Raw genomic sequence first — 26,870 nt, forward strand, 5'->3', positions numbered from 1 at the left:
AAAAAGTAACATCTATTCACTATATTTGTAGTAAAAATGACTAAAATGGTTAAACAGTTGTCAGAATACCTGATGGCTTGATTGACTTGAATAGATTAATCAATGCGTAGTGGTTGCCCCATTTGGGTGAGTACTTAATTTTAAGCCTTAGTGATTTGAAAAATGATTTGATAAATCAAAAACAAGAAATAAATTAACCAGTAATGATCATAATTGCTAGCTGCTGCCTTGGCCTGCAGTGTAACGTTTAAGCTGCCGACACAGCTGATGCCAGGCTCATTTACTCTGATCTGACGTTATGTGTTAAAGTAAGAGAGCCTGTCTTGATTGACAGCTATGAATGAGCTCCCGCCCCTGACTCAGGCCTCCTCTGATTGGCTAGAAGGTCGAGGCTTGCTCAGACGCTTCACATGGGAACATCTCTGCACTGCTGTCAGTCTGTTCAATGAAGTCACAGAAGCCTTTTGACGACACCTCCTACACATTTATCTGTTTTGGAGAATATTTCAGCAAAGGTGATGAAAAATATTAGAAATGAGTGACATACTGTACATGTAGCTCTTCCGTACTTGCTAAGAATTTCAAAAACCAAGAAATGACCTTGTGTCTTGGTGAGCGAAGAAAGGGGAAAGATAAAATTTATAGAAAAGGTGCCCGCGATCTGTTCTGGTTTCCATGACGGTAGGGCCCCGTGCGGGCTGGCCCCGTCTGCCAGTGGGTGTGTCGCTGTCTCTGTGGGCGGAGGGGCAGTTGGCACCAGGGCTGGCAGTGTCACAGTCAGAGAACAGTCTGTCTCTCTGATCGACCCACCTCGCCCTCAGAGCACAATCACACTGTTATGTCTGAGGCCTCCTTCGCCATGGCAACATCACATGATAGCACTGAAAGAGTGGGAATCTTCATGCTGAGTTTGTGTCTTTGTGTGTATGTGTGTGTGTTGCAGCACCAGCATTTCTTACAGTAATCCACGTTACCGTCGAAACCTGATTTAAGCATGTCATTGATCAAATGCAGCTGATAACATGTTTTCCCCTCTTTTTTTCCCCCGTCATTGACAAAAGTCAACGCCAAGACAGGAGCAAAGCAGGAAAAGGTCGACACGTGATGGTTGTTGTTGTTGTGGTTGTTGCCGTTAAAGTGCACATTAAGCAAGCTGCTAGCTGCGTGTCACTGATGGGAGATAGAAGCTGAAAACAAATGGAAGAAACTTGAGAAAAGCCGTTTCCGTGAGTCTCCTGATGATTTAATTTCACCATTTAAAGCCCTGGGAAAATAATCCAAACCATTTCAGCTCAATTAGTCTAACCTACTTCAAGAACCACTGGTGCAGTTTAACCAGATCCAAGTTGTGCGGACATGTCAAATACTTGAGGCTGCGTTTATACACTTAAATATTTGTGGGTATTTTTTCTCTTTTTCTTTTTCTTTCTGTTTTTTTTTTTTCTTCACATGTAGTATATGTGTGCAGCTGGTTTCAGGGAACTCCTGTTTAGTGGTGAGCTTATAACCGATAAAAATGCTGCCATCCCATCATGCGCGTCCGTCCTCCTGTTACCAATGTCACGCAGGCCTGCATACTTCCACGACCTTAATAGCTCCTCCTGACCGACATGTCTTCAGTTGAATGATTGTGGTGTTTTTTTTCTGTCGTGTTGACAAATATCAGCATTTACTGTACAGCGGCACTGACTCAGTTATTTAATCTCGCCGCCGGCAGCTATAGTCTTCCTGTTAGTTTTCCCGTCTTGGTTGCTTTGAAGAGAGACCCTCCCTTTGAGTGGGCGGACACGCACAACATGGAAACTTGTGGCATTTTTCAAGACAAAAGCATCTGGATTCTCTCTTGGTGATGTTCCTAATGTCTATTTCACTTGGCAGTTAAAAGACAGTTTTAATTTAGACGAGCTGACGTGTCCAAAAACAATAAAATAATGAGAAGACAGTCAGAAATCACCACAAATGATGAGCTGTGTTACCTTTTCAGATCACGTATATTCAGGTCAACAGTAGCTGTGTCTCAACTCGGGAGGCTGCATCCTTCAGGGGATGGCAGGAGGTTTTCGGCCTCTCATAAGTGATACAGACCGTGAAGGCCGACCTGAAATGATGTCTCGTCTAGAAAGAAAAGGATTTACGTTGTGCATCACCAACTGTGTCAACCGTTGCTGTTGGATTGCTAAGCAGGGCTCTTGTTGCCAAGTAACCTTGACAATGTGTAACTTTGTCTTTTGGTTTTTAAGCAGTTGTACTGTTACTGTTGGGACTGAACTGCAATGTAATATGTGGCTCTCTGTCGATGTTGTTTACTAGTTTCATTACTGGCATGCAAGAAGTTTTACGGTTGGTGCAGGTCACAAAGGATCCGCACTTTGGATTCTTCATTGACGAGGAAAAGAAAGGCCTCGTTAGTCGGCTGCAATTGAAGAAGCCTCTTAAACAGGACTCGTCTTCAAACGCAGCCTGGTTTGTCGAGTGTGGCTAACGTTAGCAATCCTGGCACCAGCAGCGGTCACATGTTAACTTAGATCTTGCAGGTTAGCGTTGATTTGCCTGGCCCTAGTCGAGTGGTTTACATGCCAGTTTATTCTAACAAAGCCGGCGCCATGCAAACCTGTTTTCATTTTACCAGATCAAAATACTGCCACACAGCACTGGTTTTGCAAGATGTTATCTGTCCAACTTTTTACCTTTTTGTTTGTTTTGGGAGCAGCAGTGTTGCATCTTATACACATTAGTTAGTTAATTAGCATTGTACTCAATCCCACAAGTCTTTCAGGAAAGCTAGCCGACCAGTATGTAAGGAATCAGTCAACCGTTAACACGCATCCCGATTGCTAATACTAATCCATCTACAATGAACCCAAACCACCTTTAACATGTCAACAATTAGTCGTTTAATACCCTGGTTAGTGTGCGACTGCTTGTTTTATATCGTTTTCTCTGACCTGCTGTGTGATTTTGGCCTCGTTTGTGCTCTCCACTCGGGCCATGAGAGCCGTTTTGTAGTGTCTCTGGTGGCCTTCTGTAAGCGGCAGGGTCGGTATCAAAGCACTGTCACACAGAGCGCCTCTTGTTTGGGTGCTGGCCTGGTGTTAACTATGCTAATGACAGGCTCGCTGCTCAACTGTGAGGCATTGTGGTTTTATTTATGGTAGGTAGAATGGACATTATTTCCCTGTTTTTCCTCATTGGAGTACATTTGTCCAACAGCACCCTTGTTGGCTTGTTTAATGAGTCATGTTGCCTCTAAGACCTATGGGGTCAGTTTGAGGTTTCGGAAAATGTTTGATGGCCAAACAGGAGAGGAAATACTGAGAGGTTCATGGGAAAAGTTATATTTGACATGCGGGATGATGTCATGTCATGTCAGTGGCACATTTTCTCATTTATTTTATTTTGCCCGGTTGCTACAAATCAGCTCTAAAATGACCAAAGATCTGCTGTCACACGCTGTGGTGGGTGGGCCGGGGCAATATTGGATAATAAATCCTTTGTATGGCTCTCCTCTGCCCTCTTTTGTTGTTGAACTTTTAATAAGACATAACTTATTGTTTCCATGATTTTTAATTTGACAAAGAAGCCTTGATCTAGAAGAAGTCCACTTTCCTTGGAATTCATGGTAGTAATTTTGTGGTTATGTGAACACAAACTGCTTGTGTGTAAATATTTAGTCAAATAATTGTACAGTTGTAACTTCAGAAACAGAGCGCGTGTTCCTCGTGTTCACTAATGGGGAGGGAAAGCGGGGGGACGCTGAGGCGTTTTCTCTTGCACATGTGACAACTCTTGTGAGTTTGTAGAAATCTTGTTGTTTGAACAGGTGTGAGCTCACGTGTACTTTTTCTATAACTCTTAGCTCCGCACCAGAGAGTGAAGCGAAGGGTGTGACGACGGGCCCTTTGGAGATGAATGACGAACCTGCCTGTGCTGGTCCGCGCTGTTATGTTGATAAAGTTACCGCCTATTTTCATTTGATTGTACGGACGGGGCAGGGCTCCATGTAAGGATGAGCAGCTGGCTGACTGGTCGCTGCACTACACTCATGTGACACTGCTATTTCTAGCCAAATCATTCCTCCTCTCCACCGCCTTTAGCAACAAGAGCAAGTGGCGGATATGTGACACCTCAGAGAGCAGCGAGCCTGGGAGGTGGGGGCAGTTTGTCAGATAGAGTCTGGTGGTGGAATCTGTCCAGGGGCCACGTACGTTGCGTTGCAGGGTGTGGGCAAGAAAAGGTAGAACAATGGCATGCAGGGGGAACTGACTTTCACAATGTCGCCACAAATCTGTCATTTGTCAAATAGTGTTTGCACTTTTTTCTTTTTTTTTTTACACTCAAAATAAACACATGCACCGTTGGCTGACACTCATCCATCACAGCTGCTGCTGACAGGATGTCAAAAGATCAGGTGGTTTTTGAGGCAATAGGTTTTTTTTTTGGTCTGAGTTCTGGTTCGGCTGCTTACGCAACAGCAGCGAACCATTTGAAAATATAATTTTCTCAATAGTTTCGTCCTTTTTTTTTTTTTCCTTCCTGTCAACTGAAATACCTCCTTGATGGATTAGTATACCCGCTCCAAAGCTGGCTTCCTAAATCAAACAATCAGGAATAAAAACTCCCTGTACCCTCGGCTGACCTCCCATATCCGTACTGTAATTGAAGATCCTTGCTGGCATGCTCGCAATTCGCACTTCTGGTATTGATAACCCAGGTGGTTTTTCTCGGTGTGCTGATCAGCAACATTACTTTTTTTTTTTTTTTTTTTTAGAAAAATACAAGCTGCAGACAGTATTGACAACAAACGCTGTCAATCAGTGTGATCACCTCGTGGTTATGTAACAGCTCTGATCCCGAGCAGACTGGTCCCTACCTGAAGTGAATTATTTAAATTATCCTTTATAATTACATGTATTTGTATAGTGTTGAGGAAACAGTGCTGTGATTAGATATGATGACTGCACTGATTCATGCCCTTAAGCTCTAACAAGCAGAGACTGCCTTACATAGTAATACTTTATTAGGGGGGCAATTCTTTTCTTTTGAGAGAGGGATTAATCAGGGTATTCAAACTGAGCGCAGGATTGTATAATTGGCAAATTGTATAATTGGTCTTCTTTCTCAATGATAGTCCGTAATAGAACCGCTTTGGAACGAAGTCTGGCACCGAAAATACTCCTGTACTACAAGACGCCCCGGGGAAAAGTGTGAAAAGTGGAACGTGTGCAAAATAAACGCTGTCCTGTCCTTGTGCAAAGATGCTGTTCTAGGGTAATGTCAGGCCAGTAAATGATGGGAGACGAGGATTAAGTGTCTTTGAAAATCCCCAGGGTTCCCTGTACTGAACAGGTGATGACATATTCATAATGTTTCTCACATTCCTCCTCTGCTGCGGCTACACAGTCGGTGACCCCACCACCACCCCAGTAACGCTGAGAGGGCTAACCCACTGTGAACCGTGGCCACAAAACCTGTCAGCGTCCTCTTTACACATAAACACTTCTGTTTGTGACTTGCAAAAAACATGGTAAATTTGTTTTTTCTTCGCCCAGGGCTGAACTTTTTAATTGTTATTTCATTATTTAAATTACCATTTTGTAGGAGTACGCTGCTTCTCTCTTTTTTTTTTTTTAATTCTAAGCTGCAATTTTAATTATAGCTTACATAATTAACGGTGTCTGAATAAGCAGTGAAGTGAAAGTTTAAGGAGGTTGAACAAAAAAGGTTTAAGGCTAAAGAGTGTGTTATTACGTCTTTTTGCTGTGTGTGTGTGTGTGTGTGTGTGTGTGTGTGTCTTTTTGTAAACAGAACGAGCAGAAAGCTGACCAGCGGCAGTGACAGACAGCTGATGGACAGCCATGTCTGACTCTCCTTGTCATGCCACTGTTTTACGCTCAGCACCTGAAAAGCTCTTGACTTTGAGGCCTGCGGGGGTTTTGTTGCTGTGAGGCAGTCTGTCCTGTCAACCTGTGACGCTTACGTTAAAGTTATGCAACTGAAATGAAGAATGTCAGCATTTAAGGAGTGAGCAGCAGTTGCTTTGAAAGAGGACGATGAAAATATGCACTCCGAAACTGTAGGGGGAACGACCAAAACGGTGAAAAAGCGAGCAACTTGCTTAGTCCCCCTTTAACATGAACAATAAATGAATTAATCTACACTTCATTTGGACAACTTACTTCCTCTTCCACCATAGGACGTCGGGCAATCGTTAAAATCATATGATATCACTCCACTGCTCTTCATTGTCATTTAATTTACAGGCAAACTGGACAGTAAAGTTTCAAATCTAAGTTACTCAACAGGGTAAATTATATTATGTACCTTCTCTATACTGTCGTTAATAATTTTAAATAAACCTTAGGTGTTGTAGAAGATAAATCTTAGAAAGAATTAATTTCATCTTATATTATTATGACATAAGCGGTCAAATATTCAGCTTTAATCAACATAGAGCCTATTTTGAATGTTAAAGAGGAACTAGGCAGGATTTTTACATTAACTAGCCTATACTACATTTTTACCTAAAAATAACAGCTTTGGAGTGATTGTGATGGTTAAATAATAAATGACTTGTAACTTGTTACGAGGGAGAAAGGAGGCTCTCTGCCTTCCATCTAGCGTCTCTTGGCCAAAAAACAACCTTGCAAGATCAACTGGTGTCCCAGTTCTTGTCTCTCGTCTTGCGACAGAAAAGACTACGCAAATATACACATTATAGCACGTATATGATATATAATGTTATCCACCGCTCCTTGGATTGCTTTCTCGCTGGCTTCGTTAAAACCAAATGCACATGGTCAGGAGGAGGGTTAGCAAAACAGTGGAAAAGGGACCGGACTTCCATAGTTCCCCTTTAAGATTTTCATTTTTGGCAAATTGACTTGTGTCTAATTGCCTGAATTGTGGGAGGTCCTCTCCAACAAACATCTGCATCAGTTTATGTAATAATATCGAGACACTGGATGGCTGCGGTAACCTGAGTTACTGTCGTATCTTGTTGGTGTAAACCACAAACGCAGCTCTGGTTGGTTCATTCATAGAAAACAATGGCAATTTTACATCACAACAGCAGTTAGATATTTCCCTCAAATCTACATCAGTTTCTAGGAAGAGGCGAATACCCGGCTGATGTGTTTGCCACGGTCTGAGGCCCTCGCTATTTATTTTAATGCAGCTTTATCTCACTCCTCACTACGTCCTGATGTGTGGCAGTGAAGAGGAAAATTGGGGCGACGATGTATCTGTTCACACTCAGTTCTGCTTTAATAGGACAATGTTTCATGCCACGGCAGTGACTGGCTCGTTAAAAAGTCGTGTCGGGGATGAAATAAAATCTACATGTGCAGTTGGATCACTTTAGTGGAGGCAGTTGTTTATCAGCAAGTTTTTTTAATGAGAACTGTAGCCTTGCGGGAGGTGCAGCAAAGACAAACCGGGGGAGACAGCAGTGATTTCTCGCTGTGGCAAATGGAATATGTGGTTTATTTACACGTAAAATGGTATTTACAGCAGGGGAAACGACAGTGTTTTACTCCGTGCATTTAAAATTCTTGTGGTGTGTATATGTGAGGAGAAACAAGTCGGATTGGAGCTTCGCTGTGCCTCCTCCTGGTGTGTGTGTTGGGGCAAGATGACGCCCTGATTTGAGGCGATGGGTGGAAAAAAAGTCTCGAAGGAAATGATTTTTCCCAACAGGATTAAAGGTGACCCAGGCAAGCCCACCCTCCTCCCCCGCCCCGTCTCTCTCCCTCCATTACCGGAACCGTAGCAGACCACTTGTCACAATGAGTTCCCTTCAGCGTCGAGCATGCTGCGACGGCACTCAGACACAAAGAAAGTAGCACATGTCACACACAGCCTCAAACCATGCTGTCCCCAAAAATATCTGTCTCTGCGGTCGGCGCTACAGCTGCATTACAACATTTTTGTCTAATAATCCGAAATGGTGATTTTTAAAATTTTTATTGTAGCAGTAATACTCACAATTTTCATGATTTTGTCGCCTACAGGAGAACAGAACTGCTGGATTTAGTTTTAGAGCACTTGTTTCACAAAGTGGTCCCCCTGGTTGAGACCTGATTTGCCAACTTGCCCCATAAAACGCTAAAAAAAAACGAGCACCTCTCCTTCAAGTTGAAAAGTACAGTCTGCTAGAGTGTGCACCGTGCAACCCAACCTGCAAACATGTGATAGATAACAGTGGTCACACACTGTGCACTCTGTCATTTTAAGATTAACTCATTCATGCTTCAGCGCATGTGGTAACTGTTGTAACAGTGCAGATCCACGTCCCACCTGCCGTGCAGTATCTTCGCTCGGTTGACAGTCCTGGATTCGAGATTATGAATTTTTTATTCTTTTTATTTTGCACAGGTTGTTGTTTTTTGTCAGGAACCTGCCTGTGGGAGTTGAGAAATCTTTCATCCAGAAAGAGATGGCAGCTGTTGCACAATATAAAATCCTCAAAGCCTTTTAAAAAGTCCAACTAAATTCAACTTGCAGAGATGTCACTGGTGTTTGTGTTGGTTTTTCTTCAATGTTTTTCCATGGGATTTATTGTTGGGCAAATATTATAAAGACAGAAATACCTTCTCCAGTGGGAATATGACATACAGTTCATCTCCCATGGTGACGGCATGCTGCGCTGAATTCCCCAACAGTTTACAATTTATAGCATTGTTTCCAAAGCAGCTCTCAGCTTCCTTCTCCTCCCCTTTTTTTTTCTTCCCAAAATGCTACCTTTTGCTTTCTGGAGGATGAACCTTACGTTAGTAAACAGAACAAAAAGATTTGAGACAGGCAATACTTTTTCTTTTTTAAATTTTATTTTGTTTTGTTTTGTGTTGATAGGATATAATCAGGAGTGACTTTCAATACCAAGCCCCCTTCATTTGAAGCTTGTTTGTTTTCTCTCGGAAACAAATTTAAGACTAAGTGTCCCCCTTGTGAGACCCCTTGATGCGATTAAGGCGGACTGCTGAAGTCGTCATGTGAAGCGCCATTCTTGCAGCTCATTCAGCGGCCCGTCGTCCCCCCGTCCACCACCCCCCGAGCTAATGCTAGCAGCACGTTTTCAAGCGTTACTCTTTTTAGTTTTCACCTAGAATAACAGTGCTGGGGTAATCCGCTGACTCACTGACTCGCAGGCCTAATCCCAGCCAGTCTCGTGTCTTTTCTTCAACCGTGAGTGTCGGCTGCGAGCACCGAGGTTAAATGCTGGTTAATGCAGTGCGTGCATATGTTTGAGTGTGTGTGTGTTGCATGCAATAAGTGTCTATATAGAGGCTTGGCATTCCTGCAAAGAGGTGGCGGAGCACAGGACCCCGTGTTCCCCCCGCCGCCACCGCCGCCGCCACGTCCACCACTACGTGCGCACAGCAGCAGGTCTAATCAAAGCACTCCATAATACTGTTAGCTGGGTCATGTGCTAGAAGCCAGGATTAAGAGCAGGAGGGCACAGGCCACTAGATCCAGCTTAGGAGGCAGCGCTCTCTCTCTCATTCTCTCACTCTCGTGCTCTCTCTTTCACTCATTCTGTCTGCTTCTCTCTCTTTTTTTTTAGCCTCTCTACTCATCTTTTCACCTCGGATGTGAGGTCACAGCCATCCAAGGTCACAAACGTCCATTAGACTCACAAAAGTCAATAGAAACAACAAACACGTCTCACAAATCCGTAGTTTGTGTATCCACTTACCCCCCCTTCCCCACTCTTTTTTTATTCAATGAATTTTCCTGAAATCTGTCCACAAACTCTAAATACCATGACACAGCAAACCCGCCCGCGTGTGGCGTGCACATCATCATCGCCTCAGTTTGTTAAAACTCTCGTCTCATGTGTCTAATTGTGTCCTTCCTTAACCTTTAGCCACATGCCGGCCCGCTGGCAGCGCGCTCACACTGTGGAGAACTTTCCCAGACAGCTGGCACCTCTTTTCACTCATTGTGGTCATTTTCAAAGAGACAGAGCTGTCATCAAAATGAGCACAGCAAATAATACAATACACAGCAGAGTGCCTGGAAATGTATTCAGTGTTTTTTTTTTATTTTTTTATATTGGTAATTTATCTGGATCACTTTGCATAGATCTGCTGTGTTTGTGTTTGTGGGCGTCAGCAGCAGCAGGTAGTCGACTCAGCTGAGACGTCCAGAGCGAGGAGCTTTACAGTGTTTCCGATAATTGTGTTTCCGCCACATTTAGACCCTGTTTTTCTTTTTTAAAGCTGGTCCAATCTCACAAATGGATCATGTGACACTCAGGTGCATGAAAATCACATGACGGTCATTCTGTATATGTCAGCGTTTGCCTCTTTGGAGTAAGATTTCATAGGTAGTTCAGTGTGGTCGGAAAACCATAACAGAGACGATAGATAAGATGCATTTATCTCCAGTAGAGTGGACGCAGCCTGAGACTCCTCCATTAATCATGTCGGTTCCTCTCCTTCCTCACTGAGTTTCTTGCCCTTCCTTTTTCTTTTATTGCTCTGCATTTTCAGCGATCACTAATACCGGCACCCACTTTGCCCCAGTAACACAATTAAATGCCTCCGAGGACGCCAGCAGTAGATTACCAGTCTCAGCGGTCAAGAAACAGTTGGGTAGGTTGGAGGCTCTGGCAGCGCTTTGTGAGCACAGAGCCAGATCAACATTTCTCAGTTTCCACACCTAAAAGAAGGAGAGATCGAGAGGAGGAGGAGGAGGAGGAGGTGGAGGTGGAAGTGGAAGGGGGTAAATGCAAGGGGAGGAGGGGTGGGAGTCGTGAGGAGAAGGAAGGACAGGGGTTGAGCTGGACTCGTTTTTGCTACTGGACACCTGATGCTGATTCGTGGAAGTGAACTGGAACTGCCTGGCTGAGGCTGAGGGTGGGAGGAGGAGGAGGAGGAGGAAGGGGGTGAGAGAGAAGAGGAAAACAGAGCGGGCGAGGGTCAAAGGTAAGATGACTCCCACTCTGAGGAACATGGAGACAGATGGCCGAAAGAGAAGAAAGCCGGACCCCGACCTTAAAAAAAGCCACAATTGTTGGTATGTACCAAACCTGAGTGTTGCCGCTGTAGTCGCATGACGTGAAGCCTGGCCAACAACACCAGGCCCCTCACTGATGGCAATAAAGTAGTTGGCTCTATATTCGTCTTTGAGGCGCATTTTGATTGGTCAATTAGGATCCCTGTTGTGAGCATGGGTTTATTCTCAGAGGTGACTAATAGTTTCTGCCAGTCTATCAGCATTATTTTGAGCACTGCATCCTTTGTGTGGCGGCTATTTTGGCTTTAGTGCTTTTTTTTTTCTTTTTTCATTGTGTCATTGTGTATGAGTCGAGTGTGTGTTTGTTGTGTGAGCACTCAGCTGGATGTTTCCAAAGAATAATTATCAAATCCAATATTAATTGACTTTCAGGGTGAAAAAAAACAAAACAGACTACTCATTTGTTGAAATATGAATTATGAATTTTCACACCTCTTGAATGGTCATTCGATTGAATCTCTGCATGTCGTGTTTACTTGTATTTCTCCCATGAATTATTCACTGTGTTTTTTTTTTCTTCTTTTTTTTCCACAACCCTGTAGTAAAACACCACGGACAGTGTGAGCGTGACAGCGCGCGGTGCGGCTGTCAGTTGAACAGACATTCGGACAGGGAGGAGTCGCTTCAGTCACTTTGCCATTTCAGGGTGAGGGAGTCAAACCCTTGCACAGTCTCCACTGAAACCAGAGAGAGCTGACCTTAAGAGTATTTAAACATAAGGCTTACTCAACACCCAAAGCCAGAGGAGGAGGAGGAGGAGGAGGAAGGGGGGGGCGGAGGGGAGGGGGGGCTCGATTGTTTGCTGTTGTTACACGGCCTGCTTCAGTGTTGCTAAAAGCTCACGTACTTGTTCAGTCTATGGAGAGTGTGAGGCCGGCGTTTCTCAGACTTTTTTGTCGTCCTTTTGGAGCAATGGCTCGCCCTCATAAATCTGCGTCACGTCACAGACGACCAACACTGATAACGACAATGGTCTCATCAGAAATGGTGACAGGAAGCAATTAGTGACCTAAAAAGACAATTTGTTAACTTAGAAGGCCTGAATGTCCACATGTGTTTTTGGGATTACGACCACATGTCGGAAAAATAGTTGCATGGGGAGGAGTTGCGTCTGAAATGACGTCACTTTGAGGTCATGCTGCTGCCTGCTGGATGTGAAGACTACAAGTAGAAATCTGTTTTTAAACACACACAAACACAGGTTTTGTTTTTACTATTTGTGGTTGTTTGTCTTTGTCGTTGCTGTTGCTGACAACACGAAATCCATGCATCCATCGGTCTATGTAGTCATCATGGTTCGTCAGTCTGTTTACAGTTTGTTCAGTCTGTACATGAAAGCAATACTTTTCACCATATACTCAAAACACGCTGCCAGTTCCCACCATTAGCCGCTGAGCTAAGCCCAGCACATTCCCATCAATGTTGTTAACAGCACTGTGGCTGAATGTATACTGTACCCGTCTATATAAATAAACAATAAACAGGCTTAACTTGGCTTTCTGTGTAAAGCACATAATGACACACAGAGGTCATTCAGTGGGCTTATAGAAGCAGAAATGAGCAAGGAGAGAATGAACTATTAACCATGAAGGGGAGACTGAATATTGATGAAACAACCAAGTAACGAGTCAGTTTCTTGTTTTTAAGGCTGGAGTTGTGCTGCGAGACGTTTTTCTCTGCTGCCTCAGGAACGTGAGTGATAGCGAGGAGAGAGGAGGAGAGAGGGAAGAGGAGGATGATGATGATCGCTCCATCGTCGTCTCCATCAGGGTAAACCGGCCAAGAGAAAGTAGCGATGTAGCTGCAGGTCCAGACGAATCGACGACAGAGCGTCTTGAGTGCTCGTGATGGCCGTCAGGAGCAAATCTGAGGGATTACCACCAGAGTTACTTGCTTCTTGACAACATGACTTAGTGCTGCAATGCAGACCCACGGCGGAGGGGAGAAAATAGAATGAGTGAGAGGATTTATGGAAATGTGTCTGTGTGCGTGCGTGCGTGTGTGTGTGTGTGAGGAGCCTTTGAAGATGTTGTTGAGAGCGACATGCTCTTCGCAGTCATACGCGCCGTTGTTGTCATTCTTAAGCGACCCCCCTCCTGCATGTTGGAGGCTGACTGATCTTAACACTGTACGGAGTGAGAGAGAGTGTGTGTGTGTATGTGTGTGTGTGTTTTGGGTTCTAGGAGACAGTGCCTCCCTGCTGCGAAGCACAGAGTCAGAGGCAGCAGGTGCAGCTGACGCAGATAGGCTTTTTAGCAGGCAGGGCCAGTTGGGGGACAGAAAGGGAGAGAACAAGTGAGAGACGATAGAGAGGGAGAGAGAGGGGAGAGAAAAAAAGCCACAGGAGCTCAAACAAACACAAGATCAGCACCGGACAAATGAATTTATCGGCCCCTATTCTAGTCCTTGTGCACAGTGTGTGAGAGCGAAGGGGGGAAACGGGACGTGATCTGCACCAGACATTGCCTTATAGCTTCAGTGGTGGACGTGAGTAATGAGCGTTTCTTTTTAAGCGTGTGTGTGTGTGTGGGTAAACCGGTGCAATAAGGCGACAGACTCTGTGTGAGCCAGGCAGAGTAGTTTTGAGTTTGGAGCCCGTGGTAAAGTTTGAAAAAGATGGATGAAGATGTCGTCGTATAGTTTGGAACAAAAGCTCAAACTCGCTTTTTGCTGTTCTGGCTTCACCTATGGTGCGACTACTTTTGCTACAAAGCCTTGTAAGTATGTGTCTGTGCTCTGCTCTGCGCCGGTGACCTCTCCTCTCCTCTCCTCTCCACGCCGCTTCCTGCAGCGTTGACCACTGAGTGTTGGAGGGACCGTCGAGGAGACGTGGACTCTTTATTCTGCCTTTTTGTGTTTTGTCAGCGATGAGTCTGCAGTGACTCCGGTCCTCGCTCCTCTTCATTGTGTCGACGACAGCCTCCGTTCACCCGCAGTCACATAAAGGCATCCTGTGTTCAGCACGTCGTTTTCTTTTTTTCCTTTTTTTTTGAAAGGGACAATTGTGGCACAGAGAGTGTGTGAGAGAAAGAGACAGAAAGGCGGAGAAAGTGACGGATGGCTCACAGCCAGTCACCGGTGTTGAGATGAGTGTGTGTTCTTCTGTGGCGGGCCCCCCGTGTTACCGAGGAGGGGAGAGAGAGAGGGGAAAAAAAGAAAAAGAAATCTGGTCCAAACTCGTTTCATCATACTGAAATTCTTTGCAGTAAAGACGAGCATCACTGGTGATTGTGTAACCCCCCCCCCCCCTCCATGAGCTCGTTGCACTGTTGCTTCCCCCCCTCTGAACATGTGCATCAGTATGTAGCTGCTAAAATGTTGCACACAACGTTTGTGTAGCGTGTTGTTGTGGTGCGACTGGAGTCAACGGAGGGAAGCCGAGTGCTCCCAATGCCCTTGATTTCGTCTGCATGCTCGTCTCCCCGGCTGTAGAGCACATCCACGCGCAGCTTCACCTCCTCTCCTTCTCATCCTCATCCTCATCCTCCCTCCCCCCACCTCCTTTAGTTATCCTCCTCCTCCTCCTCCTCCTCCTCCTCCTCCTCCTGCGCTGATTGGTCGCCTTCCTCTCCATCCGTCCATCCTCTCCGCGCACAGACAGCCAGTCGAGCGCACGCCTCGGCCTCTCCGACGTTCGTCATTGGCTGGCGTGTGCTGTGAATGCGGATGCTTTCCTTTAAGGGGCAGTCTAGACTCGGCTGGTTACGCTGTCTCTCTCTCTCTCTCTTTTTCTCTCTCTCTCTCTCTCTCTCTCTCTCTTGTTAGCTCGCTCCCTCCCTCCCTCTCTCTCCGTCTCTCCTGCAACACCACCACAACCTGCTGATCTCTCACTGAGCCTCTGCTGCTCCTTCCCTCCTTCCTTTCCGCTCCTCCTGTCATCAACTGTTCTCTTCCACTCGCTCCTCATAATTTCATTTCCCGTCAATCACATGCTCACCCCCCCTCCTCCCCCCTCCCCCCCGTTTTCTCTCTTTTTTTTTCTCCCATACCATCTCTCTCTCTGTCTGTGCTCCCCCCCCCTTTAATACTGTCATTTCTGCCTGAGACATTCATTAATCTCCACCACTTTTCTCCACCTTCTACTGATGTGAGGAGACATGAAGGTGAGTGGAGTCGATTTCCAGGCTTTAAAGGCTCCTCTGTCTGTCCTTTTTTTTTTTTTTTTTTTTTTGGGGGGGGGTCTTAACCACATCTCTCTCCCTCTTTTAACTTAGTGATCTGTCTGGTTGATAAGAGCGAGAATCCCGTGGTGTCCTTGGAGGCACAGGCTGCAGTTGCGTATGCTTCAGGTGTAACAATTAGCCAGCGCTGCTTAGGATGCTGCTGTGAGTCATTATCTGACGCTGCATGTATGTAGTTGTGCTGAAGACGCCGATGAGAGAAGGAGGAAGAGGAGGAGGAGAAGGGGGGAGGGGGTGGGGGGGATGTTTGAATCATTGCGTGGATAGTGCAGCCGCGTGTCAATGCAGACCGGAGCTCGTGACACAGTGTTTTTTTTTTTTTTTTGCACCAGCTGTGGCTGTGGTGCAGTGGCATCTCAAGGCTCAGATTAATGAGCATGGTACGGCGATCACAACAGCCAACAGTTGGAAGCGTGATCGCTGTGGTGTTAGTTCAGCACACGGGTCATGATGGCACAACAACGCACATGCCTTCCAGTAGGGGCTGATCCCGGAGCAGATAAACCCCACTCTGCTCTGGTCTGTGTGACGGAGAAGCTGGAAGTGGAGTTACAGTAACTTGATGTTCTTCACACGTATTGAACAGTTTTAAATCCTCAGAATTTGTCCTCTAGACGTCATGATGAAACACTCTGGTGGTGGAGATCTAATTTAGTCTCTTTTTCCCCTCATGTTGTGGGTTTTTTTTTTTTTTTTTGTCATTGCCCTCATTAAGTTTTACTGTTTGCCACCTGGCACCCACAGGAAGACAATGTGTCTGCCAGTAATAATCCTCAAGAGCACGTCGCCTCACAGACTGTGTCACTTTCAACTGTGTTATTCAGGTCTTTTAGATATAGGACAGCAGTTTATTCCAATCTGAGTATGAGAAAGTAATTTATACAATCTAATAGAAAACAGCTCTTTTCTACTCAAGTGGATAGAAAAAAAATACTCTTTACAATTTGTCTCCCTCCCCCTCTCTCCTTCTCTTTCTCTTTCTCTCTCTCTCATAAACACTCAACGCTGCCATGCGAGCTTCTGTCTTGCCAATTGGGAGCAATATGGGGTCAGTCCGTCTCTTGCTCAAGGACACTTCTATATGTGGACAGGAAGAGACAGGGATTGAACGGCCAAGTGATTAGCAGACAGCCCACTCTACTTACTGAGTCACAGCCGCCTCCAGAAAAATGAAGTTTGCATCTTTTTTTTTTTTTTTACAAACAGCAAAGATTTACGCTGATATCTCCCTCTAGAGAGTAAAAACTTCGACTTAACATTGCACGGTGCACTTCGCTATCTATCACCAATCTGCCATCTTGTGGAGACGCATCGACAGTCCCTCGTCGAGGATTGATTTTTACACAAAGACGAGATCATAATGACATGTTATTTAAAACTGTTAGGAAAGATTGAAATCAGTTTGCTCATTACTAGATATCCTCCTTCGCCCTGATGGGGAATCTCCTGGTGTCATGATGAGGTACATCCCAGTGAGGAGGAGCAGCAGTCACCTCAGTCAGCTCCCGCATCCGTGGTGGTCCCGGGTTCAGCACCTTGGACAGCGCTTTGCTTTGCACAGACACGTTAGAAATGAGCCACCTGAGCTGAACAGAGCAGCAGGATGTTACATACTATACTGCCAATCTATTGACGGTTCACAGTATGTAAACAAACACCCATCATGGCTTGACTTTTTATATTAGCTCTGTTAGCATTCGCTCTGACCCAGAAACCTCAAGACAAATGAAGTCGCATTAACATCTTAAACGAGCGGGGGCTCTCTAAACAGCCTGAAATGAACTCATTAACGATATAAATTCCACCGTGGTCTTTTTAAACCAATTTTTATTTTGTTCTGTAATAGAAATGATAATTAACTGTGAAATTACGACTGTTGGCAGCTGGAGTCCGAACATGTACAGGTCTAAATGATGACTATACATTAACCTCACGCTAGGTTAACGTATCCAGTCGCAATGAGTCCTGCTCCCCGTTGGACATAATCATCATCAGCAGCATCATTATTGCTTTTGCACATCATCTCACAACATCTCTCTTAAATTGTTTGATTGAGCACAACAACCCTGCTCCATCACTGGTCAAATAGCCAGATTCACATTAGATCCATGTCCTGTTTGTTTGTCCGCATCCCAGTGTCCAGCAAAATGGAAATATAATCAGTGCACTGCATTCCTAACCATGTAGCAACAAAGCAATTACGATCACCGCCGGTGAATCTGCATTACGCTGCTGCTGCCTCTGCCTCTTTTCTTACCCGCAGCCCCGACTCTTAATGCTGAGTGCTTGTTCCCCTGAATCCTAAATTACAAATAGATGTGGTGGATAGTTAGCTCTTAATGTGATACTTTTTCCTTTTTTTTTTTTTTTTGTGGAGGTTGTTTTTAACTTCTGATAGGGAGAAAGAAAAAGCGAAGAGTGAAAGGATAACCTTCAGGCAGGTTGCATAACGTTTTATGCAACTTGGTTAGAAACTGATTTTCTTTTTTCTTTTTTTCACATGCAATTAATTTATGAGGAGTCAGAGTCTTGGAGGAGGGATCTTTTCTGTGTAGTTTCAAGGTCCTGATGAATCATTCAGCTGAACAGTTTAACACAGTCATAAGTCACACAACAAAACTGAGATGCATGAGACAGCCGGACACGGGGAGGATCCGTGGGTCATGTTGCCTAGGCTGTTAGCGGTAGCAGCTACTGTATTTCATACGAGCTGAGCTGAGCTGAGCTGAACTTAGCCTGCGTCACACACTCACATGCATCTGTAACTGAATCTCTGGCAGGGAGTGTGCTAACTCTGAATGTACAAATCGATGTATAGATACAGAAAGACACGGCGAGTTTCTTCACTCCCTCCCTCCTCGTCAAGGACATAAGGTCATGTACTGTACCTCCTCAGCTGTGAGAATGCATTCATGTTCCCAGGCTAAACATCAGCAGCAGCAGACAGATGTGGTGTAAGATGCACAGTGTTTAGGAGGCTATATCTCACTATTTGGCAACAACAGGGTGAGATCCATAGGTATCTGGTCTGCGTATATGCCCGGGCTGAGCTACATGCTCTGCAGTCAGGTGCTGCTGCTACTGCCGACACCCTGGTGATGTCTGGTTTATCGTGACAGAGCTGGAGTCGAGCCAGAAGTTTGTGCCTTAACACGTTCTGAGCCGGAGCCTCTTTCTGTGGTTTTGCATATTTTCCTCGTATTTGCATGGCATTGTTGCAGGTGCTCCATTTTTTTTCTTTTCTCCAGTCACAAAATACACTGCATGAATGCAAAATACTCCTCCCTGCCTGCCTGACTGCCATCCTGCTCCAAGGCACACTGGGAGGCACTGAGTTTGGTCCCCTGTGCACTGCGCTGTGGCTGCTGCTAAGTAGTTAAGATGGCTCCAACACGGAGAAAGAAATTCCCTGCAGTCATTAAATTAACTGCAACTTAATATCATCAGGAGTTTGTAGCCTTTTGTTTCAATTATTTCAGACATTTAAGCCACAGTAGAACCATATTAACACATTGGACACTGGATTTATGTGAACAGAAAGGGTTAAGAAGTGTTTTTCCTCTTCCTTATTCTTATTTTTCTCCAAATGAAATCCTCAGTGTTGCTTCTTCTGGTTAATATAAACATCATGTTGGTTTATGTTTGGGAGCATCAGTTTTAATCATTTCACATTTGTTCCTTTCAAATCAGGCAAATGTTTTCTAAATGCTTTATTAATCGTGAGCCTCGGCTGCCGTTGCTATGGAGAGAAGCTCTTCAGAAGAAGTGAATGGAAGCTGCAGGGAATTTAAAACATTTTGTTGTTCAATTTCTGAACCAGATCGTGCACCATTGTTGCTGAATTGAACCAAAAACGGACCTAGAATTGCACAAGTGAGTTCACTTAAGAGGCAGATTGTGTCGTCACTTTTCATTTAAACTTTGAGTCTTTAGCTTCCACTGAGACTTCAGCTCTGTGATGGGATGTCTCTGCATGAAATCCACCTCTCCCCCCTGAAGGCTTTTTATGCACTTGCGATTTAACTTTTTCTTTTTTCAAAGAACTGTTTTTTTCTCTCACACAGTTCATGCTGATGATTTAATTAGGACAAATGAGTGGGAGTTGTAGTTCCAGTACAGGGAATGGCTGCTGGACCGGCTCCTCCCAAATATTTAGTGTGTGAACATTTCTCCACCACATCCTTTAACCATGACAATGCTATTAAAGCTGAAGGACAGTGGTTTCTTTTTATGAACATTCCCCTCATTCATTCACTCCTTAAATATTTTTGTTGTTGAATTGCTATTTGCCACAGCGGACTAATGTGATGTACAAGTTTTAGTGCTGGAAAAAAAATAGATTTTATGTGCACAACTGTGAGCGCTGGTATGTGTATCCAGTGTTCATGTGTTACAGTGGGACATGGTCTGTAAAATTAACCGTGTCAGCTGCTGCTGTCATGGTGAGTTTCCCTGTTTAGAAAATTGTAGACCTGATTAAAATGGCCTGGTGCTCCGTGTGTGTATGTGTGTGCACGCCCACGCTCATGTCGCTTGTGCGTGCTCATCTTTCCTCTCCTCCTTCCAACACTTGCACGCACACAGTGTGAAGGATGCACCGCCGCGTGTCTCTGCTGATGTGTTCACACGTAGTCCCCGGTCATGCTCGGCGGAGGGCCGTGTTTGACAGTGCGGTCCTGCCGTGGCGGCGGCTCCCCACTGATCAAACATTTACTCAGCATCTTGTTAGTCCTCCAAACTCTGCTATACTGCCGGGACGTTGACTGTACAACATTATTTATTCAGCACTTGGAAGTTGAAGAAGTTGTCAAACAGAGAATGTTAAATGAAATTATTAACTTGCTCAATAAAGTCTCTTAATGTCCTGAAAAGCTTTTAGTCTGCATCTGAGTCCAGACTCTAGTGTTCATGATGAGCCAATGTGCTTGTATACATGTCATGAAACACTTCAGGAAGCCTCAGACAGGAATAGCATCCTCCGCACGGTTGTATTGCTACATTAAGCCATGAATTATTAACTGGGTTAACCTTTTAGTAGCAATTATCTTGACGGACACGAGTTCATGACTTCGGTTTATCGACTTTTCTTAATAAAGAGTCTCCAATCTCTTGTGTCAGAGACTCCCTCAGTCTTTTGAGTCCAGAAGACACAGATCCTTCGCTCTGATCCCGGGCGCTGATCTCTCTCCGGGGGGCAGCAGGTGAAAACGTATCCCCTCACGGATCAGCGACAAATCAAACATTATCAAACAGTGTTTTTGAAATTTGGCAAGCCTCTGAGCTCACTTCACATCTATATACACTACAAAAACTCAAAATCTTTCCAAGAATATTTGTCCTTTTTCTTGTCAAAATGTCTCATTTCTAGTCAAAACTAATCTCTTTCCACTTAAAAATAAGACTCATCACTTAAAAATGAACTTGTTTTTAGATCATTTTCACTTGTTTCAAACAAATATTCACTTGAAATAAGTAGAATAATCTGCCAGTTTTTTGTGCTTGTAATAAGGAAGAAAAACTTGCTCCACTATCAGATTTTTCTACTTATTTCAAGTGAAAATATACTTGAAAGAAGGAAAAAAGTGTCTAAAACAATCTACTTTTTAATATGATATTTCTTATTTTAAGTATAATGAGATTTGTTTTGACTAGAAATGACATTTTGACTAAAAATAAGACAAATGTTCTTGGTAAGATATTTGAGTTTTTGCAGTGTAAAAAAAATAAAGCAGTAGCCGGAGATCTTTTGAGTCAGTGCGAGGAAGAAAAACATGAATTTCTCTTTGATTTTTAACCATTAACAAAATAATAATGCTCAGTGTCATTTAAGGTACCGGATCCTGATTCAGGGAGGTCTCGTACGGACCTGAACCAAAGACAAATCATCACCCCCCCTTTTTTTTGTTTTTTATGTGTGTGTGTTGTGGTTCAACAAAGGATAAAGGGATAGCAGTACGTGACCTCAACTGTTCCAGATGGAGCTCTTGGTCGCGAGGAGGGAGCCATAACTGGCCGCAGGCTATTTAGAAAGGAGCTGCCTGCCCCCACACGACGAGGAGCACACAGTCGCTTCATGCCGAGAGAATGTAGTCGTCTGGCCTTCAAGCTGTTTACATTTAATGCTCCCCATTAACAATTGGCTTTAACCAAAGAAGGAAATGTGCTGCCATTAACCCGCATGACATGACTTTGATTATGTGGCAAAGACAAAAGAAAAAGAGGGAGAAAGAAGCCAGAGCGAGTCGTTTGTGGTGCGGTGGTGGAGGTTTCTCTGGGACCACCAGAGGATTCGGGGTTGGTGGCCTCATCATCTGCTGCTGAAGCATGTTGTCATTGCTGCGATGTAAATGAGCCTCGTGGAACTTTACAGGGACGAGAGAAGCTGTGCGCCATCGCTAGAATGAATGATGAAACTTTTGGTATCGATTCATCTGATTTTTATTTTGAATAATCCACAAAAATATATAAAAAATAGTATCCAGAAATGCCCGGTACAGTCTTGTCTCCTCTCCTCTGCCTGTCTTGTTGTTGTGACCACTTGTTTGTTCAGTTTACAGCGATGTAAACACAGACGAGCAGCAGCTCTTCACATCGTCGATGGCGAAACGGGGGAATGTTCGGCATGTTTGCTCGACGATCTCCTGTTCTGACTCGAAGACACCAGTGTGAAATTGTTTGTTTGTCGTTGCAGCGTGGAGATCAGATATAGAGATGGTATCTGTTGGAGGAGTCCTGTAGTCTTTGCCCACGGTGTGTACACTGTAGATATCAACATCACCTTCACATTCACTGGAAAATCCTTCTTATCGTCCTGAATTCAACAGACAGAATCACTGGATTTCACATCAGAAATAATTCTCTTTCTCTCTCTTTTATTTTGTAGATGTGTTAGTTAATGCCACAGCACTTTAAGTTGATGTCCACGAGCGGTAGAGTTGCTTGTTTACATAGAAATGTTCCCTGAAGCTCTGCAGCGATCAGAGTGATTAAAGTTTGAAACTGTCTGTTATACATTAAAATTAAACAAAATTAAAGTCAAAATTAAAATGTATCAGAAGCGTACACATAAAAACAAGATTAACTTTCCAATTTGAAAAAGTATTTTAACATTTGCATACAAAGTTTGAATCATTCACACACAAAAAAACACATTTTCTCTATTTTGTTTACTGTGCTCTGACCCGAGTGCAGTTTTGTGGACTGTTCATGGAGCAGCAGTAAGTGCTGATGCTCTCACTGCATTGCAGTCTGGACTTAAGAGCTTTTTTTTATATATTTGATGCTGCACCAAAGCCTTCGATTTTGTTTGAACTTGTACTCAAAAAGCTTGTTGCAAAGCTTCTGTGTGAACCTTTGACTGTCCCCTACACACTTTGAGCACCGTTGACAATCAGACTGAGCTGAGGCTGAGAGCAAAGATTAGAAGGGGAACTGAAACACAACCTGCCACGCAGACATCCAGTCGGTTCAGCCTCCTCCTGGTTAACGTTTGTGTTTGAATAAGATCGGACCCTTCAACCATAATGAGATTTAGACCACTTAGTATCCTGACTAATGCTGTTTAATGATCACTTTTAGCCTCACATGTGTTTGACATGACGGTGCTGCTGTTGGTGTAGTCTGATATTACACGTTCCCGGCCAAAGGCTACGTGAATGTGTGGCAAAGGCCAAACCTGTGAAATAAAAGCAGGTCTGGCAACAAACGTGAGCCGCTCCGTTGTGCGGGGACGAGGTGTTAACAGTCCACTCTAACGCTGGGAGCATTGCTCACGTCTCAATCTCGATACTGTGTTCTTTTTTTAGTCCCGGTGCTGACAGCGAGCCCTCTGAACGGTCTGATTTGATTTCTTTGAAATGCAGATTGTGATTTCCTATTGCGGCTATCTGAGATGTCCTCAGTTTCTCTCCCTCGCCGGAGCTGGAGTGCTCTCCCTGTCGGATCAAAAGCCAGTTCTGATTCGCCATCATCACCCTCCTGAAATCCTCCTTTTACTTTTTCTGTCTTTTGTCTCCTGCTGCTCTCATCAACTCTCCTCCTCCTCCTCCTCCTCCTTTAGTCCCTCCCTGCCTTTTGTTTTAGTATTTCTGGGGGAAGTCACAGGGAGGTGCTGTCACATGGGTGTAGCTGTTGTAAAAGTGCAATCATGGCTTATGACACTAATCTGTGTGTGTGTGTCTCCTCTCTCTCGTCTCTCCGGCAGGTGAAGGAACGTGCAGACGGGCTGTCTCACACTAAGCAATGGAATGCTTCCTGCAGCCTCCATCACTAGTCTCCAATCTTTGGACTGAGCTCCAAACGCTTAGTTAGCGGCTGTGCTTCTCCCCTCGAACTCTTTACAACCAGGGGACGAAGAAAAGGAGCGGACTTGCCTCAAGTCCTCCGCTAAAAAAAACGCACAGAGCACTTCTTTTTTCTTTTTTTTTGTAGAATATTTAAGATAGTTTTTTTTTTTCTCCTCTTGGATTTTGTTTTGGGTGAAATCATATCAAGATGGATATGGATCAGTATCTGTGGATGGTCATTCTTGGCTTCGTCATTGCCTTCGTCCTGGCCTTCTCAGTGGGAGCCAATGATGTGGCCAATTCGTTCGGGACGGCGGTCGGGTCCGGCGTGGTCACACTGAAGCAGGCCTGCATCCTGGCGTCCATCTTTGAGACGCTGGGCTCGATGCTGCTGGGGGCCAAAGTGGGAGAGACGATTCGGAAGGGCATCATAGACGTCAGCCTCTACAACGACACGGTGCCGGTGCTCATGGCGGGGGAGGTCAGCGCCATGGTCGGTGAGTTGGACCAGCTTTTATTTCGATGTTTTTTAAGTCAGAAGTCTTTTAACATATCACATGTTTGATTTATCACCTGAGGCACTTTTACTTCAAAGTCAGAGGAGCAATCTTTGTAGCTCTGACTTTTTCCACAAATGTCCTCTCTAAGAAACATTAAAGTGAAAGTCTGAAAGGCAAAAAGGCGACAGTGTGCGCAGCAGATGGAGACAGAAAAGTTTGATATACCGTGTCAGATAAGTATTTTATTTTTTGACAGCTGCTTACTTAGTGTCTGCATTATATTCAGACAGAGACTGGATAAATACATCAGATACAATGCTGTTTGTTCACCAGTAGAGTACAGTACAGTCAGTTGGCAAAGAAATAGTTGCCAATCAATCATAGAGGGAACAAATGTTTAGTAAATAGCCCACAGGCTCTTAAATGTGAACATTCGTCTGTTTGGTAATATAAAAATAAAAATTCCTTTGGGGTTTTAAACTGTTGGTCAGATAAAATGAGACATTTGGCTGTAATGTGGAGTCAACAAAACTGTTATTGACATTTTCCGACATGATACAAAGTTAACAATCATTTAACTGCCAGAATAATTGATAAATGATTCTCCTGCTGAAAAACAATTGTTCCTCTATTGTTGCTCTAAAAACATAGGAAATGAAGACCTGTGAGTTACCACTGTATAGATGCAGTAAATATTGAAGGCTTTTGTAGAGTAACCCTTTTTATTCTTCTGGGACAACGTGCTGTGCTGACTCCCCAACCTGTGATGATGCTCAGCTCATCTAGTTTTCTACTTCTACTTTTCAACAAACCTTTTGCTCAATACAAAAAAGAAAACTGTGGGAAAAAAAGTGACAGTGACAATTTCTGTTTTTTTCTTCTGACCAACAGTCCAAAAGCGAAAAATATTAGATTTTCAATGATACAGAACAAATGGAGCAGAGCAGGTTTGTTATTTTTATTTTTACTATATAAATTACTTATATAATCTGTAATGCATATGACCACATACATTTGAATGTATTCAAATGTTGAGGCCACCTTTACTGTTCCCTCTGCTGTATGGTGAGGGTAGTAGTGTGTTATAGTGTGTGCGGCGGTGATCAGAGTCCACGCTGCTGTCACTCTGCCCTCGGTGTGTGTGTGTGTGTGTGTGTCCACAGGCCTGGTGGACAGAGGAGAGTCAGTCCGACCTGTCATTTGATTATATTACTCTGCATGTTTGAACTTTGAACTTTTTCCCAAACTGTAAAAAAAAAAAAAAAAAAAGCTCCTGCATCCACCTGTTTTTTTTCTTTCTTTTTGCTCATAAAGCAGAACTAAACAACTGGATTACATAAGCAGGATGTGTTTTTTTTTGTATTCCAGTTGGCAAAAGTTTCTAATTGCTCATTTCAAGAACATCTGCTGCTGTTTTATTGCCTTTTTATAAGCAATGCTATAAAATTTGTTTTTGCAAAGATTCAAAGCAGCTTCCTGACAAACAAACAGCGAGAAAATATGTAAATCTATTTGCAGATATGAGCACAGGCAGCAATTGTTGAGCATCACCACTGGTTTTTACACATCAGCTTTTGATTACCTCAGTAAATGAATGGTGCGGAACAAAATAACAATGGGGCTCCTGTTGAGACAATGAGCTGGGAAACGCTGATGAATAAGGTGATATTATGCACGAGGGGTTTCCCGTGTCGGGGAAACATTGAGCAGTTTTTTCTTCATCTCAGGAGAGGAAACTTTTTCTTTCTTTTTTTTTTATTTCTCTATGCCATATTGTTCAGAAACAATTTCAAGAATTTTTTAACTTTGTGATTTTAATTTGATACCAGCTAGAAAATACTTTTATTGTGTCCTGTGAGATTTTAATGTTTCACAACAGAAACGACACAATACATCACAGCGTAGACTAGAGTGTATGCTTGTCGGTGTGTTAGTCAGCGCTGCTTCTCTCCAGCCCAACAATGAGACGTTGGGGACTTATTATTCAGATAATGGACTCTGTTTCCAGATCAAAACAAAAATGAACTCCCAGTGGAAATCTTTATCTTCTATCTAAATGAATCATTATTCTCCATTGCAGGCCATTATCATTAACACCTGTCCTCGGACTCTCAGTGGATCCTAAAATATAATATGTCGCAAAGTTAATCCCTCATGTTAAAAACTCTTAATGCTGGTGTTAATGTGATGCTGCAGCTTTGTGAAAACTACTCTGCGGTGTCGGGGGACCGTGTGTCGGCAGCTTTAGACTTTTTTTATTTTTTCCTTCAGGCCAAATTTGACAAACAACGCAATCTTAAAGTAATGATTTTCAGATTCAAACATAACTCAAGCTGTCAATTAAAATGGCTTGCTGTCATAATCCAGTTAGACCCTCCTCCCACCCCCACTCTCCCCTTCTCTCTGTCTTCTTCAGTTTGATGAAGTTAACCACAAACAGCAACAACGTGTCACCGCTCCACGCAAATGAGCAGAGAAATGACAGACTGATGATCCGTGCGGTGTTGTTGCTTCCTCTGAACTTGCTCCGTGCTCTTGGAAAATACCGGGGCCAATTAAATATGAAAAACGTCTTGAGGTTTTTGTGTCTTGTGTCTCGATCACAGGGTCGGCAGTCTGGCAGCTGATCGCCTCTTTCCTCAAGCTGCCCATCTCTGGGACTCACTGCATTGTTGGCGCCACCATCGGTTTCTCCATGGTGGCCATCGGCACCAGGGGCGTGCAGTGGATGCAGCTTGTCAAGATCGGTAATAACTGAGGGTTGTTTGAATCCTTGTGTCTATTTATTTACAATACTCAAACCCTCATGTCTGCTAAACGAACATAACACACACACGGTACACTGCTTTTATGTAATATTACTCCGACTTGCAGAGCTGCCACTT

General features: G+C 44.0%; 1 protein-coding gene across 5 annotated transcripts in view; it reads left to right on the forward strand.

The window, feature by feature from the left end:
- slc20a2 (solute carrier family 20 member 2) overlaps positions 1-26,870 on the forward strand; it is a 48,236-nt gene that overhangs the window by 3,717 nt on the left and 17,649 nt on the right. For 2 of the 5 annotated variants that reach the window (XM_085786052.1, XM_085786055.1), the window contains exons 2-3: positions 23,404-23,982; positions 26,592-26,732. In XM_085786052.1, the coding sequence (XP_085642178.1) occupies positions 23,694-23,982; positions 26,592-26,732 (430 nt within the window). In that variant the 5' untranslated portion in view covers positions 23,404-23,693. Of the gene's footprint in view, positions 1-10,817; positions 11,020-13,225; positions 13,507-23,403; positions 23,983-26,591; positions 26,733-26,870 lie in introns of those variants that run through there. The other 3 variants (XM_085786056.1, XM_085786054.1, XM_085786053.1) reach the window with 3 other exon arrangements.

Source organism: Trachurus japonicus, chromosome 9 (genome assembly GCF_045865225.1).
Source record: "Trachurus japonicus isolate A0001 chromosome 9, Traja_1.0".
NCBI classification, from domain to species: Eukaryota; Metazoa; Chordata; class Actinopteri; order Carangiformes; family Carangidae; genus Trachurus; species Trachurus japonicus.